This window comes from Candoia aspera, chromosome 4, assembly GCF_035149785.1.
Source record: "Candoia aspera isolate rCanAsp1 chromosome 4, rCanAsp1.hap2, whole genome shotgun sequence".
Classification (NCBI taxonomy): Eukaryota; Metazoa; Chordata; class Lepidosauria; order Squamata; family Boidae; genus Candoia; species Candoia aspera.
This window is the reverse complement of record NC_086156.1, coordinates 49,790,201-49,811,260: the sequence shown is the minus strand read 5'-3', so window position 1 is coordinate 49,811,260 and position 21,060 is coordinate 49,790,201. Positions and strand designations below refer to the sequence as shown.

Genomic DNA, 21,060 nt, shown 5'->3' with positions numbered 1-21,060 from the left:
TTCCTGCATACAAAGTGGATGCTCTGCCATATCTCTACAATGTAGCCAGGTTGAATGAAAATGTCTGGCTCTGTGTGTGTGTGTGTGTGGTGTTCAGATGAAATATACATATCAAATGCATGCAAGGCAGTAAAGGTTTCTGCATGCATTGGCCATATTTGAAAATGCTGTATTTGAAAATACTCCTGAAAAGCTTCAATAATTAACATTGGAGGCTGTTGTAGCAAGTCTAGGATAAGTAGTTTGGGGAAACAAACAGATGGAAAGGTAATTACACATAATACGGATGTTGCTATATTACAGACATAAAATAATGTTTATTTTGTTAAGGGTTTATTTAATTGATTAGTGGCAGTAAACAATTTACTTTTCAGTTCCCAAATTTGCAGCGGAACTCATCCAGGCGATTCTTAGAATGGAGACAAACTGATTCCTGGGAGGCTGGAAATCTCGCTATTTATCTGATTGCTACAGCTTGTTTTAGCTAAACGAAGGAGCGAACTGGACTTGCATGAGTCTTTTGAAATTAATTAGGCGTGGTCAGGTCAAAATAGATGCAGCAAACTTGTCTGATATTTTGCAATAAAGTGCCAGTCAGCTGGAAGAGGAAATTGGAAACATTTTGGTTTCTTTTCCTTGCAGACATCCCTTCCTACGCGTATACTTTCTTTAAATACCCCTCCCCCACGAAACCAGTGCAAATAAACTGGGCTGTTCTGCAGAGCTGTTGCTTAGCACAACACTCCCACCTCAAGTGGGCGTGCTTCTATATAAAAAAAGCGTCAATAAGAAACAGGAAACTCTACGAACGCCGCTCTACCTTTTTCTATGCCTTTCTTTTCCTTTCGACGGAAAGGCGTTCCTGAAAGGAAACCATGCCGTTTGATTGATATGCTCTCAACGAATTGGCAATGGGTTCGACCCCGGAGTTTTGGCGCGAGATTATTACTATAGTAGCAGTTCCCAGTCTGGTTTTTTTTGCGTTCCGGAGGGTGGGCCCTGGTCGTGAGTGGGGTCGGGCGTCTCCACCTCCTCGGGCTTTTAACCTAATTTCCGCTCCTTATCCGGGAAAGCACCGTGTGTTTTTCCCTTAGGGCCCTTATCGTTTGTAGGGTGCCCACTCCGTAGTTTCAAGCTATTTGAGCTCCTGAGGGTGTCATTTCTCCTCTCCCCCAGTTCAGTACTCGCGCTCCAAGCCCGGAGCTCAGTCTTTAGTTCCCGTTATGGCTCTCGTGGCTGGTGTCATCCGTCGGCTAGACGAGACAGTAGTGAATCGCATTGCAGCCGGAGAGGTCATCCAGAGACCCGCCAATGCCATTAAAGAGATGCTCGAGAACTGGTAATACACCTGGTGGGTTCTGGGGTTGGTGCTCCTAGTAGCTGTACGGAAGCAAGGGGTGGATACCAACCTAGACACGCAAGAATAGTGCCTGGCATGGAATGTTCCAATGGCACCTGCTGCATTCATGCATATCTGAGTTTCGGGAGGCTTTGCAGATTGTATGGGGTGCTCTGCCTTATTGTAAAGAGTTTAGAACTGACCTACATTCTCATAGAACAGCCTTTCTCAAGCTTTTAATCCTGAAGGAACCCTTAAAATATTTTTCAGACCTCAGGGAACCTCTGCACATTCAGGCTCAAATATCGGCCAGAAGTTACAAAATTATTATAGTTGTTTCATGTGTAGGCCTGTATATACTGTATGCATTAACAGTGTTCTTAAACCAAAAACAAAGAATGAAACTTATTTCTTTAATATGAAGTTGTCTGAATTTGAAAATAATTTTTAAAATAAATCGTGATCTCCCAGGGATCCCCTAGTGACCTCTCGCGGAACCCTGGAGTTTTATGGAACCCTGGTTGAAAAACCCTGTCATAGAAGTTGTGAGAGAGCTGCTAAAGGAGCAGGAAGGAGCGAGCCACCAAGGAGAGGCTTGGAGAAGATACTACGCAGTCTAGAGATAGCAGGAAGTGTGAGAAAGAAACTCAAAACAACCTGCCTTGAATTTGTTGGGACAGAGAGAAACTTGGACAGGCTTTCAAGACTGATGTGAGCCCTTCAAGGTAGGGCAGGTCAAGAAAGAAACACAAATTCCAGGAATGTTATTTTATTGTTATAGAGTATATTAACAAAACTAGAAAGCCTGTCCAAGTTTCATTCTGTCTCATCTTATGCTAAACAAAATCAAGGTGGGGTTATTTTGAGTTTCTCCCATTTCCTTCTATTTCTGAACTGAACTCTAGATTCCTTCTTAATAGCTTGCTCCTTCCTTCATCCCTTAGCAGTTCTCTTGTGCCTTCCCCAAGATCAGCTCTAAATTCCTTTTCACTTATGTATGTGGTTAGTTTCCCAGAGTGGTCCATAAGTATTAGTTAAGAAGACTCCATTAAAAATAAATTTATAAATAGATTTGCATAGATTTACTGGAAAAAAAAACCAAGGTCTTATAGGTAATCAGCAACCATTCAGAGTTACGATGGCCCTTCATGAGGGGGACTAATGGCGGGTCCTCGTCACAGGGTCTCTGTGGTCATGTGATCATGATCAGGGCACTCAGTGCCTAGCTCATAATTACAACATCACAGCAAGCTGTGGTCATGTGATCATGATTTCCATTGTTCCCTGCTGGCTTCCCAAGAGCAAAGTCAGTGGGGAAGCCAGCAGAAAGTTGGAAGTTGCAATCATGTAAGGTCCTCACTTAATGACCTGTGCAGTCTTTGTTTAATGACAACAACCAGGTCTGCCAGAATTGCCATGGCTAAGTGACACAGTCATATGATATAGCACTTTATGACCCTGTCACTTAGTGAGGGAGTTTGTGGTCCCAATTGCCATTGTAACCTGAGGACTCGCTGTACCCTTACATGTATAATGAGAGCAGATTGTTCTGTATTTAGGATTTCCATGCACCTATTGTATACATTCATGCAGAATGTTATGAGATTGGCAGTGTTTCATTGCAATGTATTTGTTGTGTTTTTAGTTTGGATGCTAAAGCCACCAACATCCAGGTGACAGTTAAAGATGGTGGTTTGAAACTTATTCAGGTACAAGATAATGGTTCTGGAATTAGGGTGAGTAAGTCTGCTTGATTGTTTAGCAACCAGACTTTATATAAAGAAATGTATATGGTATTTGAGAAAACACTGATTTGTGGCTTTCTTCTATAGAAGGAAGACTTGGATATTGTGTGTGAAAGATTCACTACAAGTAAACTGCAGACTTTTGATGATCTAGCTAGTATTTCTACATATGGATTTAGAGGTGAGGTATGTTGAGAAGTGTACTATAGACCACACATTTTGTGGTTCTCTGTTTTTTCCTTTTCAATCTAATCTAGTATATTGGTTCTTAAGAAGAGATTCCAGAAGTAGTTGCAATTACTTATGTATGGTTTGGCAGAAAGATGGAGTAGGGCTGGTTGGTGTAATTATATGAATTATAACTCCTTTGTTGTTGTTTATTCGTTTAGATTCTCCTTCAGGAGGCCAGGGTTAGTATCACTAGCTGCCATCTGAAACAATTTAGGATCCGAATATTTCAGAAATCATTCTGTCTACCTTCATAATATTTTCTGATATGATTAGTGTTACCACACACATTCATGGCATAACATCCACAAGCAAGAGAAATCTAACTGCATTGTGACTGGGCTTCTCTGCAAATTTAACTAATACATAAATTAACTTGATATCCATTATGTAAATGTTGTTTATCCTTCCTGATTAAGAGATATAATAATAGAATTATTAGCCACTGTTTGAAAAACATGGCAGAATAGATGATAGATTTTTAGACAAATATGTTTGTTAGATATCTGAGTTGCATATTAGACAGTAGTTTTAAAATGCCTATTTTTTCCTCTCAGTTAATCAAATGTTGGATAATTTATCCCAAGCTGGAGATCAGTTGATCTCTAATTAGAGCAAGGGTCAATAACATGATGCCTGTTTTAACCCCAGATATTAACCATAGAACTCCAAAATTAGATAAAAATTAAAAGAGAAATGGCCCGTATTACATGAGATCACCAAATTTTGTGAGATTGTGCATTCATGTCTGAAATCTCTAACGCATATTACAGACACAGTATAGAGAATGTTTATTGAAAGCAGTAAAGTGCTAAGTGTCATGTTTGATGTTTATACTGAGTTATGCTGCTTTTAAAACTGAATTTCTTCTCTCTAGGCATTGGCTAGTATAAGTCATATTGCTCATGTTACTATAACTTCTAAAACAGCTGATGGAAAATGTGCTTACAGGTAGGTATATTCAGTTTTAAATGTGGCAGATTTGTAGATTATACCACTCTGGACTGTTTATTATTTATCAAAGTTCTAAAGCTGATTACAGTATTAAAAAATAGTTCAGAGCAATATAGCAGATAGAATGATAAACATCCAGAGAGAGCAATAAAGCATGCAACCTGAAAACAGATCTTTTGAATAAGAGGCACATCATATAGTCTAGCCTAAGGCCTGGGGAAGAGCCAGGTTTTAAGGGACCTTTTAAAGTGGTAAGAGGAGCATTAGTATGTGAATAAAATGAATAAAACTGAAATTATTAATAGCACTAATACTATCATTGAAAATCTAGGAAACTCTTGAGAAAAAGATGTTGTAAAATAAGGGATTCTAAACATGCTGATGGATGTATATAGAATGTTATTAGTTGGAAGCTAACAAAAATGCTGGGTTACATTGTGATAGAAGAGGAATGTTTCTGGTTCAGTGTTTAACAATAGCAGTTTCTCACTGCTATAGAGAGTCAGTGGTAGAGATCTTTTTCCTTGTAGGCTATAGGATATAATAAGCCACACCTTTGAATTTAGTTTCATGCTCGAACTGCTATTCTGCAGTTGTTTAACTGTTAGACTTAGAATCTAATAAAAATGTATTTTATTAAAACTTTGTTTCAGGGACTAGCAACCCCTGCCTGTGCCTGGACTGACTTTAAAATCAAAGACACTGTTATTCCATCTACTGATTCATATCCCACAGTTTATTATTCAGGAAAGAGAGACACCAGAATTTTGAACTTTTATTTCACCGTAGTTAGAGCTCACTTTGATATACACCAATCACTGGAATTCTGTCATAATGTGATTTTAAAGATGGACATGGTCTGTGCTTGGGCTGCAACAGGCAAAGTGCAGAAGCCTGTGGAGAATATCTACCCACAAGTGGTATCATAATCCAAATATCACATACATTTTGTAGTTTTATTCTGCTGCTGTTAAAAAAGCTTATACTTTTCATACATTTTAATTTAATATTTTTATGAACTGAGATAATGTTAAATGGGGGAGTAACTAAAAGTTATGTGTCTTGAAAGATTCTCAGCAGGTAGCAGCTCCAGGCCAACTTTGTCTAGGCTTGAAAACTTAGTAAGATCTCATCTGGGTATAACTTATTTAGGACATCTAGGGAACACCAGGGCTGTGGGCAAGATTGTAAAGTTAAAAAAAAAAACAGAAGAAGGCAATAGCAAACTAGTTCTCTGTCACTGCTAAGAAAACTACCTGGATATGTTCATGAAGGCATGAAGGAGTTGAATTCAATTTGAAAGAGATTTGACTTTACATGAGAACTGATTTTAAAAAACAGTAAGGAGCATCTTTGGTTGCAGATTAAGTAGGCAGTAATAAGAGGCAGATAATACATTTTTGGGTAAGCTTGAACAAAGAATGAATATACTTCTAAGTCTGTTAGTTTATAGATTTTACTCAGTAATAAGAGAAGTGTGTGGAGGCTTTCTGTTTCAGAATTGGTCTATTTCATTTTAACCAAGTATATGTACTGAACCTAGTTTTAACTTAAATCCTAGTTGTGCATAAAAATTCTACATTGTACCTTATTAAGAATGAAGGTTGGGATCCTGTGCTTGCTTCTCCAATTCACACTGAATTTACTGGGTGCTGAGCAAAGAACACATCATTTTGCACTGTTATAAATTTATCCGTGAATAGTGCAGCAACCTAAAGACAAAAAGCACATCCTGGAAAGAGAATACTATTGCATTAACAAAAGCAGGCAGTTATAAAGCACATGCCCTGAAAGATGTGTCTGATGTGTAATCAGTGTTTGCTAAAATGAAAAAGGAAAACATTGGTTCTTTAACATTTCAACTATTTTCAACCAACTTTATTTCCTTTTAGCATCATGCAATACTTAACCTAGCCACCAGAGGCTACTCATTGCTTTATTTCTTGCAAGGAAACATATTTTGAATGAAGGACATTAATTACAGTTACACATTTCTGGCTGTTGTTTGTAAAGCCCACTGGTAACAGTTGTTTTATGGTGTTTTCTAAAGTAGTTCCAGGCTATAGCTAATCTATTTTCTCTGAGCCAGATAAACAAATTTAATTTAATGAAATCCCACCCCCACCTCCCTGCCAGTCCATTTAAAATGATTATTTTAGTTAATTTGGGGATAAATAGCTATAGCTGGTATTGGCAACAATGTCTTCAGGAGATTTGTGACTCACACTGATTCAACTAAACTGTAAAAAGAGTCATTTTCTGCCTGTTATAATGAACCTACTAAGAGACAGTCTTGCTTCTCCTTGGCTGTACGAAGATTAGAAAGTAGCTGGTAGTGAAAATTTTGTATCTCCATCTACAGTGCTACTCTGGAAACTTGTAACAGCAGAAGTAATACTGCTTTGTTTTGCTATCAGGGCAAATTATTCTGATGGAAAACTGAAGAGTGCTCCAAAACCTTGTGCAGGAAACCAGGGAACTCAGATCACAGTAGGTTACCTCCATTTTTAATTTTTACAATGCTGGAGCAGATGCATTCCCAGTTTATTCTCCTAGTGCTAACTGTGTCATGGTATTTTATCACAGGAGGAATGCATCACTGTAGACAGTTGATGGCGGGGGGGATTGCTGTGGTTAGCCTCAAACATGTTTTAGAAGCCACTTTCAGTGCAGAAACTCATGAAGGAATAATAACAAGAGTATTCCCTAGCAATAACAAGCTCTTTAAATTTTAATATTGGAAGGAAGGATGTGCAGATCCTTTATAGGATTCTGATCCTTTTATAGTTCAGGTGAAGTTATATTCTAATACCTAATTTCTGAATAATTCCTTCCAGTACAAAATGTCATGAAGTTGTTTTTGTGGACTTAGTAATAGTGGCTGAACTGAGACTGACAAATTGTTTCTCTTCTCCTTCAACCACACACATTTATGTATGTACACACACGCACACATACACAAACTTTTATCTGTCTCAGTATTAGGTGTGTGTTACATATTTATCGTATAGGACAAACTATTGTTTTTTAAGACTTGGCAGATCTATTGTAGAGTCTTGCTAAAGATCCTAGTGCAAATACGCAGTCTCTGTAGAAGTGATTCTGGAGGGTCCAACAATATGAGAGAATGTTAAAATGCATACAGTATACAGGTAGTCCTCAATTAACATCCACAATTGGGACCGAAATCTCAATTTGTTGAACGAAGCTGTCATTAAGTGAGATGGCACATGACTACTTCGCTCAACTACCGCAACATCAGCATTCCTGGTTGTGGTCATTAAGTGATCTTGTGGGTTGTTAAGTGGACGGAGTCCCAGGTAAGGAGCATGGGGTGCCTCGGGGGTGGGGGAGACCCTGCCCAGGGTCTCCCCACTCAGGAGCTGAGAATCCTGCTTGGATCTTGGCTCCTTCTCTGCTCTGGGGGCTGTTTAAAGAGCTCCCGGCAAAAGAATTCTGGCTCTGTGCAAGCAGGTGTGAAGATTTAGCTAAATATTTAAATTTAGCTAAATCCTTTGTACCTGCTTGCACAGAGCAGGAATTTCGAAGGATTTCACACTTACCCCAAGGCACCCCACGCTCCTTACCTTAAGGTGCTGCCTCGCTGCTCAAGCCCTGCCCCCCTTAGGAGTGCCAAAGAAAGCTTCATACTGCGAAGAAGGGAAAAAGAGCCAAAAGTGGCTCCCCCCCCCCCCCATGTTCACAGCGCAAAGCCAGCACTGCATCCTCTCAAAAGTTCCAAAGAGGGCTTTGCATTGTGAGGAAGGGAAAGAGATAAAAGCAGCCTTTTTTTCCCCTTCGCAGTGCAAAGCCAGCCCCAGCCCTCTCAAGAAGGGAAAAAGAGCCAAAACCAGCCTTTTCCCCACTTCTTTGCAGCACAGTGCCAGCCCCACCCCCTCCTAGGAGCTCCGAAGTGTTCTGTCCCTTTCACTTGCAACCTTCCCTGCTGGCTTCCCCATTGACTTTCTGGGGAAGCTGGCAGAGAAGATTGCAAATGGCGATCGCGGGGAGCTTGGCAACTGGTTGTAAATGCGAGCTGGTTGTCAGGCACCCAAAATGCAGTCATGTGACTACAGGAGGGTGGTGCAACATTTCACGGCAGCTGAAAATGCTTTACCCTTTCCAAGGCTGTTGTAACTTTGAATGGTCATTAAGCGAGGACTACCTGTATGTCTCATTAGAGGCTCCATTCCTCAGATTGTTCATCTAATTCAAGGTATGCCTTATGAATAATGGTGAGAATTATAAGTGTAAATCTGGTGTAGGATAACAGTTGAAATATCATTATCAGCAGACAAAATGTGGAAAAGTGATCTAATACATTTAAGTATTGAACTCCAACAATATGGCTTAAGGTAACTGTAAACAGAAATAAGTTCTAAATCTCTTCAGGAAGAAGTCTTAGGAATATAACAATGTTTCTTAAATGGTATACTTAATTAAGTTGCTGGTAATTTTGGAGGAAGGTACATGGATTCTTACTGAGCTGTACTAAAAATACTTCAGCACTGTAACATTATCTCTGAGATTATATGAACCTTGCAGCCAAAACTGATTATGCCAAATACTGAAAAGTAGTAACTGCATCAGGAATTGGTGACTAGGAAAACAAATAGTATAAATATACAGCTAAATCATTTTTTATGAGAGACAATGCAGTGTGTAATTTGGATTAAAGTTCTCAATCATTATTGGAAAACTAAGGCATGCTTATTTTCCAGCTTTTTATTGTACCATAACCAGAAACTTTTTCATTTAAAATGTATCCTCCTATAAACATAGTGTGTTTCAATTTGTCATATTTGTAGCAATTTAGAAGTTCCATGTAAGATCAGAGGCTGAATTTAAATGCAGTGCTCTTCTGCTTGATGACAGCATTTAGCATTCAGATATTACTTTTTCTGGACCCTGCAGGGAGAGACAATGATCTGGGCTCCCAGAGGACATCTGGGGGAAACAGAGGAGGGAGCAGTATTAAGTGGCATAGACAAACTGAGTGTATACCCCATGCAGTTGGTGGGATTTCCTTTTGTTGTGCTTCACAATAAAATATTATGCAGTAAGCTTGCTTCTGCTTTGAATTTTTTGTTTTGTTTGTATGAAACTGTTATTTCTCTCTGCAGGTTGAGGATCTATTTTACAATGTAGCCACCAGGAGAAAAGCTTTTAAAAATCCTAGTGAAGAATATGCAAAAATACTGGAAGTTGTTAGCAGGTGATGTGTTTAAAAGGGGGGTTGCCATATTCTGTTTGTATGCCTTGTTTTTGTTTGTTTGTTATATCAGAACACTTTTCTCCTCTTGCCAAGAATTATATCTTTGATAAATTAAGAACCCAAAATGGCAAGAGAGGTGCCTGTATGGTAATATACAGCTGGATCATAGGTTTGAGAAGAATCCAGCTAAAGCCAGCATAACATTCACATAACATTGTTGGTACTTAATGTTCTCATAATTGTTGAGAACTCAAGAACAATTTGTGCAAATATTTGAAAGTAACTGAAAAAGCACTAACACTTATTGGCCTGGTGAGATTCTTCTGTCTTCAAGGTTAGAAAGCCAATGAAGTCTGTGCCAAGAAGAAAATAGGATATTTGTTCTGAGTCATATAGCTGATTACAAGTAACTAAACATTCCTCAGAACATGCTTATTTAATTTTAGATCTTATCGGAGTTTAGCAACTCCCCCCTCCCCTCCTCCACTAATATATAATAAAACTTAAATATATGTCATGATATTATCATGTTAAGAATTTCTTTGTTCCACTTCATGACTTTTCCTTTGCAGGCAGTGAAGTCCAGTATTTGATGCTATGAGACATTCTTACTTTTACCATATATTACCAACGTGTGAGGAAGATGTGGTTATATAGTCCTGTTCCATTCTGTGACAGCCATGTACCTTCCATACTTTGTAGATTAGTTCCTAATCAAATTCAATTTAATAATACAAGTTCAGTTTTCACATGCTTCACTAAGAGTTTGTTCAATGTTGGCTTGGCTGTCTACAGTTTTTTTCCTTTATGTATTCTACACCCTAGGTATGCCATTCACAACTCTGGCATCAGTTTTTCTGTTAAAAAGGTAAGTGACAACTTTTCTTCTTCGATATTGCTAAAATAAACATTATATTTGAATGCTTAATTAGAAAGTAATTTAAAAACCTCTAGGAAGTAAATGTTTGTGTAGGTGAAGTCCACCTATAAAATTACAATAGATTATTTTTGATTTCAGAGTCTTTAAATTGTGAACCTAATTATTCCAAATAACATTGTTTATTAAGTTCCCTAAATCTACATTCTAATAAATACGTACCTAGGAATAAAATCTGCTGAATAGAAATGGGTGATTCTGATACCCTTGCTTGTGTGCATATATGGATGTTGTGTTAGTGTTCTCTGAGCTAGTTTTTTTTTTTAACATAGAAAGATATATATAGCCCTTGCCAACCAATGAATCTCACTTCTCCATATCTTCTGCACTAATGATGTTGCCTAGTGAGAACTCTATCAACATATATCAACCCATGGGCCACAACATATTCTATACTATTGATTATATGTACGCATAGATAAAGTACTCAGAGAAGCAAACACAGCTGTTGGACAGGAAATTACCAGTCAGGTAGATTAGATAGGAAAATGTGCAAAGAAAATCTGCCTCTAAGCTCTTATCACCAAAATAACTCAAGAAGACTTTACTGTTGTCCTATATTATATATGCTGACAAAGCAGCATCTATTACCACTAGCAACTTCCAGGTTTTCACTAACAATGCAGTTTATTCTGGTCCCTGCCACATGTACCCCATCCTCACTTGTTCAGCATTGCTGAATATCAGAGGCTGAAGCAAGGGGGAAAGAGAATATAACTTCCATCACAGAAGAGACTAGCAACAGATATAACAAGGTTAGGGGCAAAAAACAAAGGTGGAAGTGCTGTATACCACCTCAGCTCCTTCTCTACCTTCTTGTTGGGGAGTGAACTTGCACATCTAAAAAGAGAGTGAAAAGTGTAAACAGTGTTCAGCTGCAAGCTGGCTCATAATATTAGAAGCAAAAGGCTGAATCCCCCATTTGCCAAAAGCATGGGAGAAAGAGATACATTAACTGTTTTGAGTAACTTATATGCATGTATATGTACATGGTTGCAAAAATACTGTTCAAAATTCTTGTGCTATCACCTTAATCTTGCCTTTAAAAATCTAAATAAAGCTCAGGGAGATTTGTTTCCTTGGTGGTTTGGTTCCTGTACATTTTGTTGCTGCCCTGATGATTGGGGAGGCTGAGGTTCAAGTCCACTTCAGCCAGGAAAACTTTCTGGGCAACTTTGGATCATTTGTACCCACTCAGACAAACCTACCTCACAGGATTGTTGTGAAAATAAAATAGCTACCTTGAGTTTCTGTGGAAAAGACAATCTAACAAACAAAACGTTGCATAAAAGTCCAAGTTGCTCTGAGCTCTCCTATTCCATAAATAGGAAAGAAAGAGGTGGCGCTCAGGAGGAGCACCTTGATTTAGTTAGTGACAGGCAGGCCTACCTCAGCCAAACCAGACCCTTAATTAAACTTTTTGTGCTGTACAACATTGCTCCTGTTCTCCCCTTTCTTATATATTCAATATAACAAGCTAAAATGAAGGACAGTTTGGTTATAACTTTCTGCTCCTCCTGATAATTTTTGGTTCCAAAGGCCGAGTTGCAGTTGCATTGTGCATCCTTAAGCAGTGCAGTGTTGGACAGTAGAAAAACTTGTGGAGACACCAAAGATCTTTGGGTGCTTTGGGGCCTGTAAGTGCTATGTTGTGGAATGGACCCCCTCCCCCAAGACCCCAGTTAAAATGTTTCCCATTGCAATTATTCTAGTCTGCTAGAGGAAAGTTGTCTATCTGATAGAGCTGGCCTAGAAACTAGCACATTTGCTGAAAGACACAGGAGATTATGATTAGTAGTTCCAAATTGTTTAGTTATTGTGGCAGGGTGCCCTCATAAGGCGTTAGCAGAAGAAATGAAGATGAGACCAGACCTTTTCTAGAAAAGGAATTTCACTGTAAAAATATAATAGATGGTAACTGTGGAAGCTGTCCCCAAGAAGAGCAAAAATTAATATTGTGATTAATCATGTGGAGTTTCCAGAAGAAAGGATAGGAAGAAGTTACTATAGGAATCGAAAAGTTGAAGGGAAATGGTTATACTTTTCCTTTACTTCACTGTACCAGAACACAGATAGAGAATACAGGACAGTTTACTTAGAAAAATAAACTACATAGGCTCTTTTCATCGGTGAGTTAAGAATTCACAGGTAGTGGACAGTTAGCGTCACATGTGGTAGACAGTTAGCTGGAAACTCAGAATTTAGAACTTGCCAACTCAGCGTTGCAAAGAAGTATAAGGAATTTTCTTGAGCTTCAGGCTCTGAATGAGTTGTAATTCTGGATTATATGTATATATTATAATCTGGAAGGGTAATTTCCAGATACATGAGAGAAAGATGGTTAATTCTCTTGTACTTAACAGAAGCAGGAAGAGAATAAGCTTTGGGTAAGTTTAAAACATTTCTTACAAAATACACTGAAAGTTGGTTCTCCTGAGCCAATACTATGTGATAACATTGCATTGATAAGATTAGGAATGAGGGGAAAAAATTAAGCTTCCACATGAATGGTTATACATGCTCCTTTGCTTTAGTACAGGATTTTTATTTATAAGATCCTTAAACCTCACTTTTCCAGGGAAAAAAGTGACTTTGCAAGCAAGATGCTTATGGGAGATGCACAAAATGGGAGAATTTTGCGAATTTTATTTACTTTTTCACAAATATCAAAAGCACTGATAATTGCATACTACCTTCTGCTTTGCAGCAAGGTGATACAGTTGCAGATGTAAGAACATTGTCAAATGCTACAACTGTCGACAATATTCGGTCTGTCTTTGGAAATGCTGTTAGCAGGTATAGTTACCATAAAATGTAGTATGACTTATAAGTCTAATTAGGAGTATTACCTTGTCCATAGGTTGAGTATAGTTTAATGTAATGGTTTGCATGCTATACTAGAGCAGAAAGGAGGTTCAAGTCCATCTTCAGCCCCAGAAATCATTAGCTGTCAACATACCTCAGAGGGGTGCTGTTGTGGGGACACTTGGAGGAAGAAATACTTTATATGCCACCTTGAGCTCCTGGAGGAAAGGTGGAACTTAAATCTACTATTTAAAATAAATAAGCCCTATAGCCAGAAATGTTGAGATGAGGTAACTTATGGAAAATACAATAGATGAGCAATCAAATATTTTATTGGAAAAAATGGAAAAAAAGAGTACCGTGTATACCACCTCTGCTCCTGGAGAAATGATGGGATATAATTCAATTTAAAATAAAAATGAAAATTCAGTTTTTAGTACATGGAACTGGCTGAGCTGACTAAAGGTGATCCTCTATCCTCTCTTCTTTCTGGAAGAGGTGCTGAATGAGCGGACTATAAAAATCAGGTAGATGTGCCTTTTATGAATGGTTGGATCTATTTCAAACAAGGCACCCTCAACTAACTTTTCAGTGTTTTTAGTTTTTCAGTTGTAGTTGTAGGAAGAATCTTTCCCATAATCACACAGATAACACAGAACAAACAAGGGTTTGTAGTTTTTTCTCTAGAATTCTTGCCAGCCTTGGCCTGAAGGTCAGAGTAAGACTGTCTCTCATTATAGAAATGGTAATTATAGCTTTGGGCTGAAAAGGTGATGTTTCTACCATGCTAGCAGAAGTAGGCTTAAATAGAATACATTATTTGTTTACACAGACTAGCTTGTTCATTGCAAGCTTCATCATTCTGAGGCTTTGTACAGCTTAATCTGCCCCATTTTTCCTCTTGAAAAGTCTCCTGCTCTTTGATTTCTGAAAGAACATAGATTAAAAATACAAATGTGTATTAAAAGTAATTTTAAATAAGTTTTTAGATACATGTTAAGTATCTTTCTTAAATAGAAGAGGCAAATTTTAATGCATTTGGTCAAGGCTCTATTAAGGCCTCCATTAGACCACTGTATCTGTTGCTGTTCACTGATATTGACTGGACCAGGCCTGCTCTTACTATTCTCTAAATCTCAGATCAGAATCATAGTGTCTATGGGCACAAATCACCAGACAACTGTTCTGGGCTTTTCCAAAGCCTCTTACTTCTCCAAAGTTTGTAAAATGGTTATTTTTACTTTTTAAAGATAGCATTATCTGAGGAGGCTGGAAAACAGAGCTCCAGTCTCCCTGCTTTCATCTTTTTCCTTTTCCTTTTCCAGCATAGGAAAATGGTGGGGCTGCTGGAGGCCAAAGCTGTGTTGCTTGTCAGCCAGCCAAACTAGAAAATTTGGTTGTATTTGAGACTAAACAAATTACTTTTAGCATAATTTATTTTAAGGGCATTTGGAACAATTGGATTGGTTTTTAAAAGATGTGTTGCTTGAAATAAATGGGTTCAAAGGAACTCTCATTTTTTTACAGTCCTCCCAAATGTTTTATCATAATATATAAATGTTATGATAGTGCACAACAGGGGTAGAAAGGTTTGAGATCACTGATTTAGAGTAAATCATGCTTGACATTACGTTTTGTTAACTCTGATTTTTTAGCATGATTGGAGTAAACATTAGTTACCTTCATTGATAGATAAAGGAAAACTGACTCTTCTAAAACAAAATTATTTGTTTTTCTTGCATATGAAAAAATGTGGGAAGGACACATTGAAGCTTATGGAAGACTGGTTCATGATTGTCTGGTCATGGTTTGAAGTGGACTACCATGTGCTTCTAAAAATATATTTTGGGTGATTCCCTAAAATTGCATTATGCAAATACATTACAGTAAAAGGAAAAAAAAGTAATATTCTGTATGTACTTCTTTGGAGGTGTGAAAATACCTACTTTTAAGAGGGCATATCTTGAGGTGGCTTTATTCTGTGAATAAAATTGACTAATTGACTAATCTCTACAGAGTGATCTTAAGTACTCTGTTACATCCAAGACTGTTTATTACTAATCTGTGGTAGCAATAATTCTTAAAGATATATAAGATACAATCCGATATTTACTTATCTAGGATTAAAGCCTGTTGAAAATAGTGGAATCATGGGCAGTCAGGTATAATAACTGCATATATAATAATTATTAACACCTAAACGTAAAATAGTTTCAGCATATTCTTAAAGGTGCTTTTTTTTTTAAAAAAAGGGAAGACTAATTACTATTTAAATATCTTAGAGAATTGATCGAAGTGGGCTGTGAAGATGCAACATTGGCTTTTAAAATGAAAGGTTTTGTAACTAATGCAAACTATTCCATGAAGAAGTGCATCTTTTTGCTTTTTATAAATCGTAAGTACAAAAATATTTACTTCTATAGTTTTACTGCTGTTTAAGGGACATTTTCACTCATTAAAGGCCAATTTTGGTTATTAACTCATTCCCAAACCTCTAAGAATGGGAAGAGAAACAACCACGTATTTTTCTCCTCCATATGCTGCTTCTGTGTGCTAAAGTTAAAACAAACTTTTTTTTAAATAGCTGTAGCTATAGCACTGAATCTCAGTGAAAAAGAATGCTCTATAGATGGAGTGAAAAGCTCCAGCTTCATGTTTTTGTATGTGTGCATTACAATCATCAACCCCTCCAAAAGAATGCAATTAAAATAAAGAATAAAAAAGGGAAAAAGCATCTGCATGCATTTTTTGAGTATGGGCTTTGATGTGTTTCTGAAAGCCTGGTGTAGTCTTCAGCTGGTTGTGCAACCTTGGTTTAAGGACACGCACAGGGTTCTGAACTAAATTATAAGTTGGTTTGATTTAATAGCATAGTTAAGATCAAGTATATTAGAGGTATAATGATCAACCTAGGTTGGTTTTGCTTAATATTTAATTAATATTGCAGCAATGTCATCAGGAGAGCCTAATAACTAAACTATGGATTGATTATACATCCAGGCAAAGGCACCATAAATGTGAAAACAGGAAATCACAGTTACGGCAGGATCACACTGTTCAGTGGTTTAGAAAAAATATATAATCCATTTACGTGTTCCAAATAAGTAGATATTAATTACAATATAACTTATTGGCAAAATAGATATTCTTTTTAGTCATACTTTCACTGGGAAATCCTTTATGCATAGATTTCATTAACTTTCAGTAAAACAAATGGATCTTAGTTCCAAGTCATTGAGTTTGTATGTTTTGGATATTTGTTGAATGTGGTATCATGATTATGTAAGATTGTTCTTCAAGAACATTCTTACCATCATACATTTTAAATTTTTTATCATATTTGCCTGCAGGCTATTTGAATATAAAGGCTAAACTTGTTCAGAAATGGATTTAAAAATGATAATTGGAAAAGGTAATTCAAACTATTTTTTCTGTTTGCTTTCCAGATCGACTGGTAGAGTCAACTGCATTGCGCAGAGCAATCGAGACTGTATATGCTGCTTATTTACCCAAAAGCATGCATCCATTTTTATATATAAGGTAACATTTAGAAATACCTTTGCTGTTTTTAAAAAAGAGAAATACCTTTGCTGTTGAGATTCAGATAGGCAGGAAGAAGAGACTTACTTTTCCTTCCTAACAATCCAAAAATGTAGGTGTCCAAGACCAGTGCGTGATATGTGAAATCAACTGGATGAGGACTACCAAATGGAAATTAAATTTGGATAAGAAGAGGGTGCCTCCAAGCAATAGGAAGGTTTCAGTTTGAATATTTAAGCAGTGTTGGAAGAAGTTGTGCTACCTTTACAGACAAATGTGTTTAAGGGTCCTCTTGGACTTACACTTGGAATTTCAGATCCCAGCTGTGACCTGGAGCCTCTTGGCACAATTAGGATTGGTATTCCAGCATTCCAGCACTTTTTCCTTCTGGAAATTTCCTACTGGTTATGGTGATTCATGCCATGGGTATCTATTGCTCTGATTATTGTAATGTCTGAAAATATGAGCTTGTCTTGAATACCATTTGCAAATTTCATTGGCTCAAAATGCCATAGCCAGGCTTCAGTTTTACCTGCCTATTGTCTGCCTGTCCATTTCCAAATACAATTTAAAATATATTCTTCATTGGTAAAGTTGTAAATAGCTAGATACTGTATTGTGAATATTCTTCCTGAAAGGCTATGCTTGCTACTACTCATTATGAATAAATCATAATTCAAAAGACAGGTTCTTTTTCTTTGTGGACTTCCAGTTTTCATAGATTCCTTTCCTGGGAAATATACCACTTCTAGCGCCTGAACTGAAGGCAGAATATAAATCTAATATACATTACCATCTACATTCAGGGCAGGTCTTAAAATACTATCTTTAAATCAAACTTTAATGTCATAAATGTTGCTGTGAACTTTTTGTTAGCTCTTGCTTGTTTGTAATGCTTAACCTTTTTGGGTGTTCTTTTCTGATCTCCTTAAGGAGAAAGGGAAAGAAGTAAATTACAGTAAATATATATTATGGTACTGAAATTATGTGCATTTGTCTCAAAATACACAGTGTATCTCTTTTTTAGTCTGTCAGCTTAAAGGATGGTTATTATTGGTGTACTTCTGATTTTGAAGAAATACATAGCACTACAGTTCTGGTTGCAGCAAATTTGCAATTGAGCAAGCATATGATCAACTTGAATTTAACGTTCTCAAAATGTTTTGTAGCCTTGAGGTGGCACCTCAGAATGTGGATGTGAATGTGCATCCTACAAAGCATGAAGTTCATTTCCTCCATGAAGACAGCATCTTGGAGCGTGTACAACAACACATTGAGAGCAAATTATTAGGTTCCAACTCATCAAGGATGTATTTCACCCAAGTGAGTGGACTTCCCCCCCCAAAAAAGCCTAATGATATGTGCTTTCTTAATAATAGTACTATGAATATCATTCCAAACTAGATCATAGTATGCTGTGTATACTATAGTATATGTATAGTAGCACTTCTTCTTGCTTGATATTCGCATAGGTGAACACGCAATTCAGTTTAGGGAGGGGTTTTTTTTAAAAATAAAAAATCAAATTGCAGCTTATGACAAATCATTGGAAATCTGTTTTTTTAGATTCATTGAAAGGTCCAAATACATTATCTTAACATAAACTAATAATAGTTCTAATGGTGTGATCTAAGTATAAGGTACGTTTCATGTGAGTTCAAGCTTGGAAAAGGATCTTTACATTTCTATAAACACTGAAATATTCTTTCAACTTTATATGTCTGCAATGAAGACATTGTTACCAGCTATTACTGCCCCTTCCACGGAGGTTGTTAAATCAGCAAAGTCTTCGGCTATTCAAGGAAGTGAGAAGGTTTATGCCCATCAGATGATCCGCACTGACTCACGGGACCAAAAATTGGATGCTTTTCTTCAACCAGTTAATAAAACCAAGATTGCAGGACTTGCTGCAGCAGAACCAGAGGACAACAACAAGATGCGAGATTGCAAGGCTGCTGAAGTACAAGATGTTGAAATGGAAGAATCTGGTGACTTGAATGTAAATGTTTCAAGAGCTGAAGATGTGGAGACACCAAAAGGATCAATGGAAAGCCAACCAGTGCCTCTTGAAGCAGTACCTGCTAGGTAAGAGTTATTTTTATAGGTGCACTAAGTTATCTGTTTTGATAACTTCCTCTCTTTCTCGCTACATTAAAATCAGAATCCATATGCTCCTTAATCTTTGACAGAAAAAAAAAGATGAATCTTGGTCTAGATAAAAAAAAAAGTGCTTTTAAAAAAAATTCTCTAGTATTTGCCTAGGGTTGCCCAGCACTTTCTTTATTCTATTCTGGTAGGTACCCCATTTCTAACATAATTTCTTTCTTAGGCCATCACACTTTGATTTTCTGGGGAGATAAATTTTCCATATACTGCCAAAGAGAAAGCTTAACTTTACACTGTAGAAGGACGTACAGCGTAAGGTCCACAGCTTGGTTTCATATGTGGTATGCTGCTCATTTCTATATCAGACTATCTAGTACCAATGTGAAGTTTTGATATTTAAGGCAGTAATTGTGCTGAAATAAGAAACCTAGAGCATTTGGGAAGCTGATGGTTTTTGGGGCAAGTTGTTAGCGTTTTTTTTGTTTTGTTTTTCATGCCTTCAAGTCAGTTTTTGACTCCTGGTGACTGCTTGGACAAGTCCCTGCAGTTTTCTTGGCAAGATTTCAGAAGTGGTTTGTCACTGCCTTCTTCTTCCTAGGGCTGGGAGAGAGTGATTGGCTAAAGGTCATCCAGCTGACTTTGTGCCTAAGGTGGGACTAGAACTCATAGCCTCCCAGTTTCTAAGTTGGTGCCTTAACCACTAGACCAAACTGGCTCTCTGTTAAATCTATTTTATATTAAATTATTATGGCTCCAGCATCCATGACTGGGGTACTATTCTACTCCATTTTCTCACCGTCACTGATGATTTATGTTGTTCTCTCATCCAGCCAACTTTTTGTGTTAATAGTATTCTGAAGGGTAGTGTGTGCACACAGTTGTCCCTGTCTAATTGGGATGTAACTTAATTACGTTCTGCTTACCCTGCCATGGGTAAATATAAATATACCTTGCTTCCTAAAAGCATACTTTTTTTGTAGCAGTGTACTATTTGTAGTAACCCTCAGGCTTCTCCGGTGAATAATGGCCCCTCTCCGTCATTTTGATAAGGTGAGGAGATTAAGATATTCTTATTAAATAACTAAAACCGAGGTATTTCAAAGGCAGTAGCAATTTTTTTATTTATAGCCTTAGCTTATAGAAACTGTCCTTTCAATGAAATGTTAACTTTATAGAGTTTCTTCCTTTTATACATGCATATAGTATATGTAGTTACTTATGCATGTATTAACGGTGTGCTGTATTTTTGAATTCTGTGACTTGGTCTTGGACCATATATTGATAAATAAGGCAGGCAGGCAGGAGTGGGCAATATTTTTGAAATCAGCAGCCACAATTTATTTATTTTCTTAAATGGGTCCTTTGAAAGAGATGTTACTTGGTTTCATTTCTCTTGCAGAAAGAGGCAGCGAACAGATTGTGATCTAGAAATGGAAAAACATCCACAACAGGAAATGACTGCTGCCTGCATTCCAAAAAGAAGAATTATTAACCTAACCAGTATATTGACCCTTCAAGAGGAAATTAATAAAAAGGCAAATGCAAGTAAGCTTGGTTATTTCTTTTTGCCACTAGTTTCTTACTCTGCCTATAATCCTTTTCAGTAATTTCATATGGTAAACCAGTGTAACTTCTCTTAAGGTAAGTATGGTTTATTTGGTGAAAACATATTTAGTGCTTTTCTCAATACAGTATATAAAGTGGTCCATACTATTGAATTGAGATAACTTTGTATGGTAGAATAGCACTTCTGTGTATCTCTTTTATCACAAGTTCATTTTTCAGAAGCCTTAAGGAATTAACAGGATAATCTATTTATTATTTATTTGTTTATAAATAATTTTTATAAACTATTTTATAAAAACTGCTGTTTTATTTTTTCTAAAGACCTCACAGAGTGTGAACTTGCATTCAGGTTGAGGAACCTGTAAAACATCAGCCTAGAAAGCAAGTTTGATTTACTGTATATACAGTACTTGAGTTACTGATGTAGCAATGGGGGAAACAAGTTGTATATTTCTGAAGAGTATAGAAAGAGTTTAACCCAGAAGCTAGATTGCAATGTTATGCTGATGTTGGTGTGAAAACAGTCTCCAGTTACTGTGAGGTTTGAGCCTGCTTCTGACTCCGAAAACAAAACTTATTCGGAGTCAGAAGGAGAAAACGAAACCTATCAGCAAGGTCTTGAAGA

At 37.2% G+C, this 21,060-nt stretch overlaps 1 protein-coding gene across 2 annotated transcripts in view; it reads left to right on the top strand.

Annotated features, from left to right (window-relative positions):
* Positions 1-968: 968 nt before the first annotated feature.
* Positions 969-21,060, top strand: part of MLH1 (mutL homolog 1) — a 32,072-nt gene continuing 11,980 nt past the window's right edge. The window contains exons 1-13 of one of the 2 annotated variants that reach the window (XM_063304080.1): positions 969-1,339; positions 2,985-3,075; positions 3,172-3,270; positions 4,190-4,263; positions 6,684-6,756; positions 9,390-9,481; positions 10,307-10,349; positions 13,126-13,214; positions 15,506-15,618; positions 16,670-16,763; positions 17,933-18,086; positions 18,496-18,848; positions 20,269-20,414. In XM_063304080.1, the coding sequence (XP_063160150.1) occupies positions 1,224-1,339; positions 2,985-3,075; positions 3,172-3,270; positions 4,190-4,263; positions 6,684-6,756; positions 9,390-9,481; positions 10,307-10,349; positions 13,126-13,214; positions 15,506-15,618; positions 16,670-16,763; positions 17,933-18,086; positions 18,496-18,848; positions 20,269-20,414 (1,537 nt within the window). In that variant the 5' untranslated portion in view covers positions 969-1,223. Of the gene's footprint in view, positions 1,340-2,984; positions 3,076-3,171; positions 3,271-4,189; positions 4,264-6,683; positions 6,757-9,389; positions 9,482-10,306; positions 10,350-13,125; positions 13,215-15,505; positions 15,619-16,669; positions 16,764-17,932; positions 18,087-18,495; positions 18,849-20,268; positions 20,415-21,060 lie in introns of those variants that run through there. The other variant, XM_063304081.1, reaches the window with a different exon arrangement.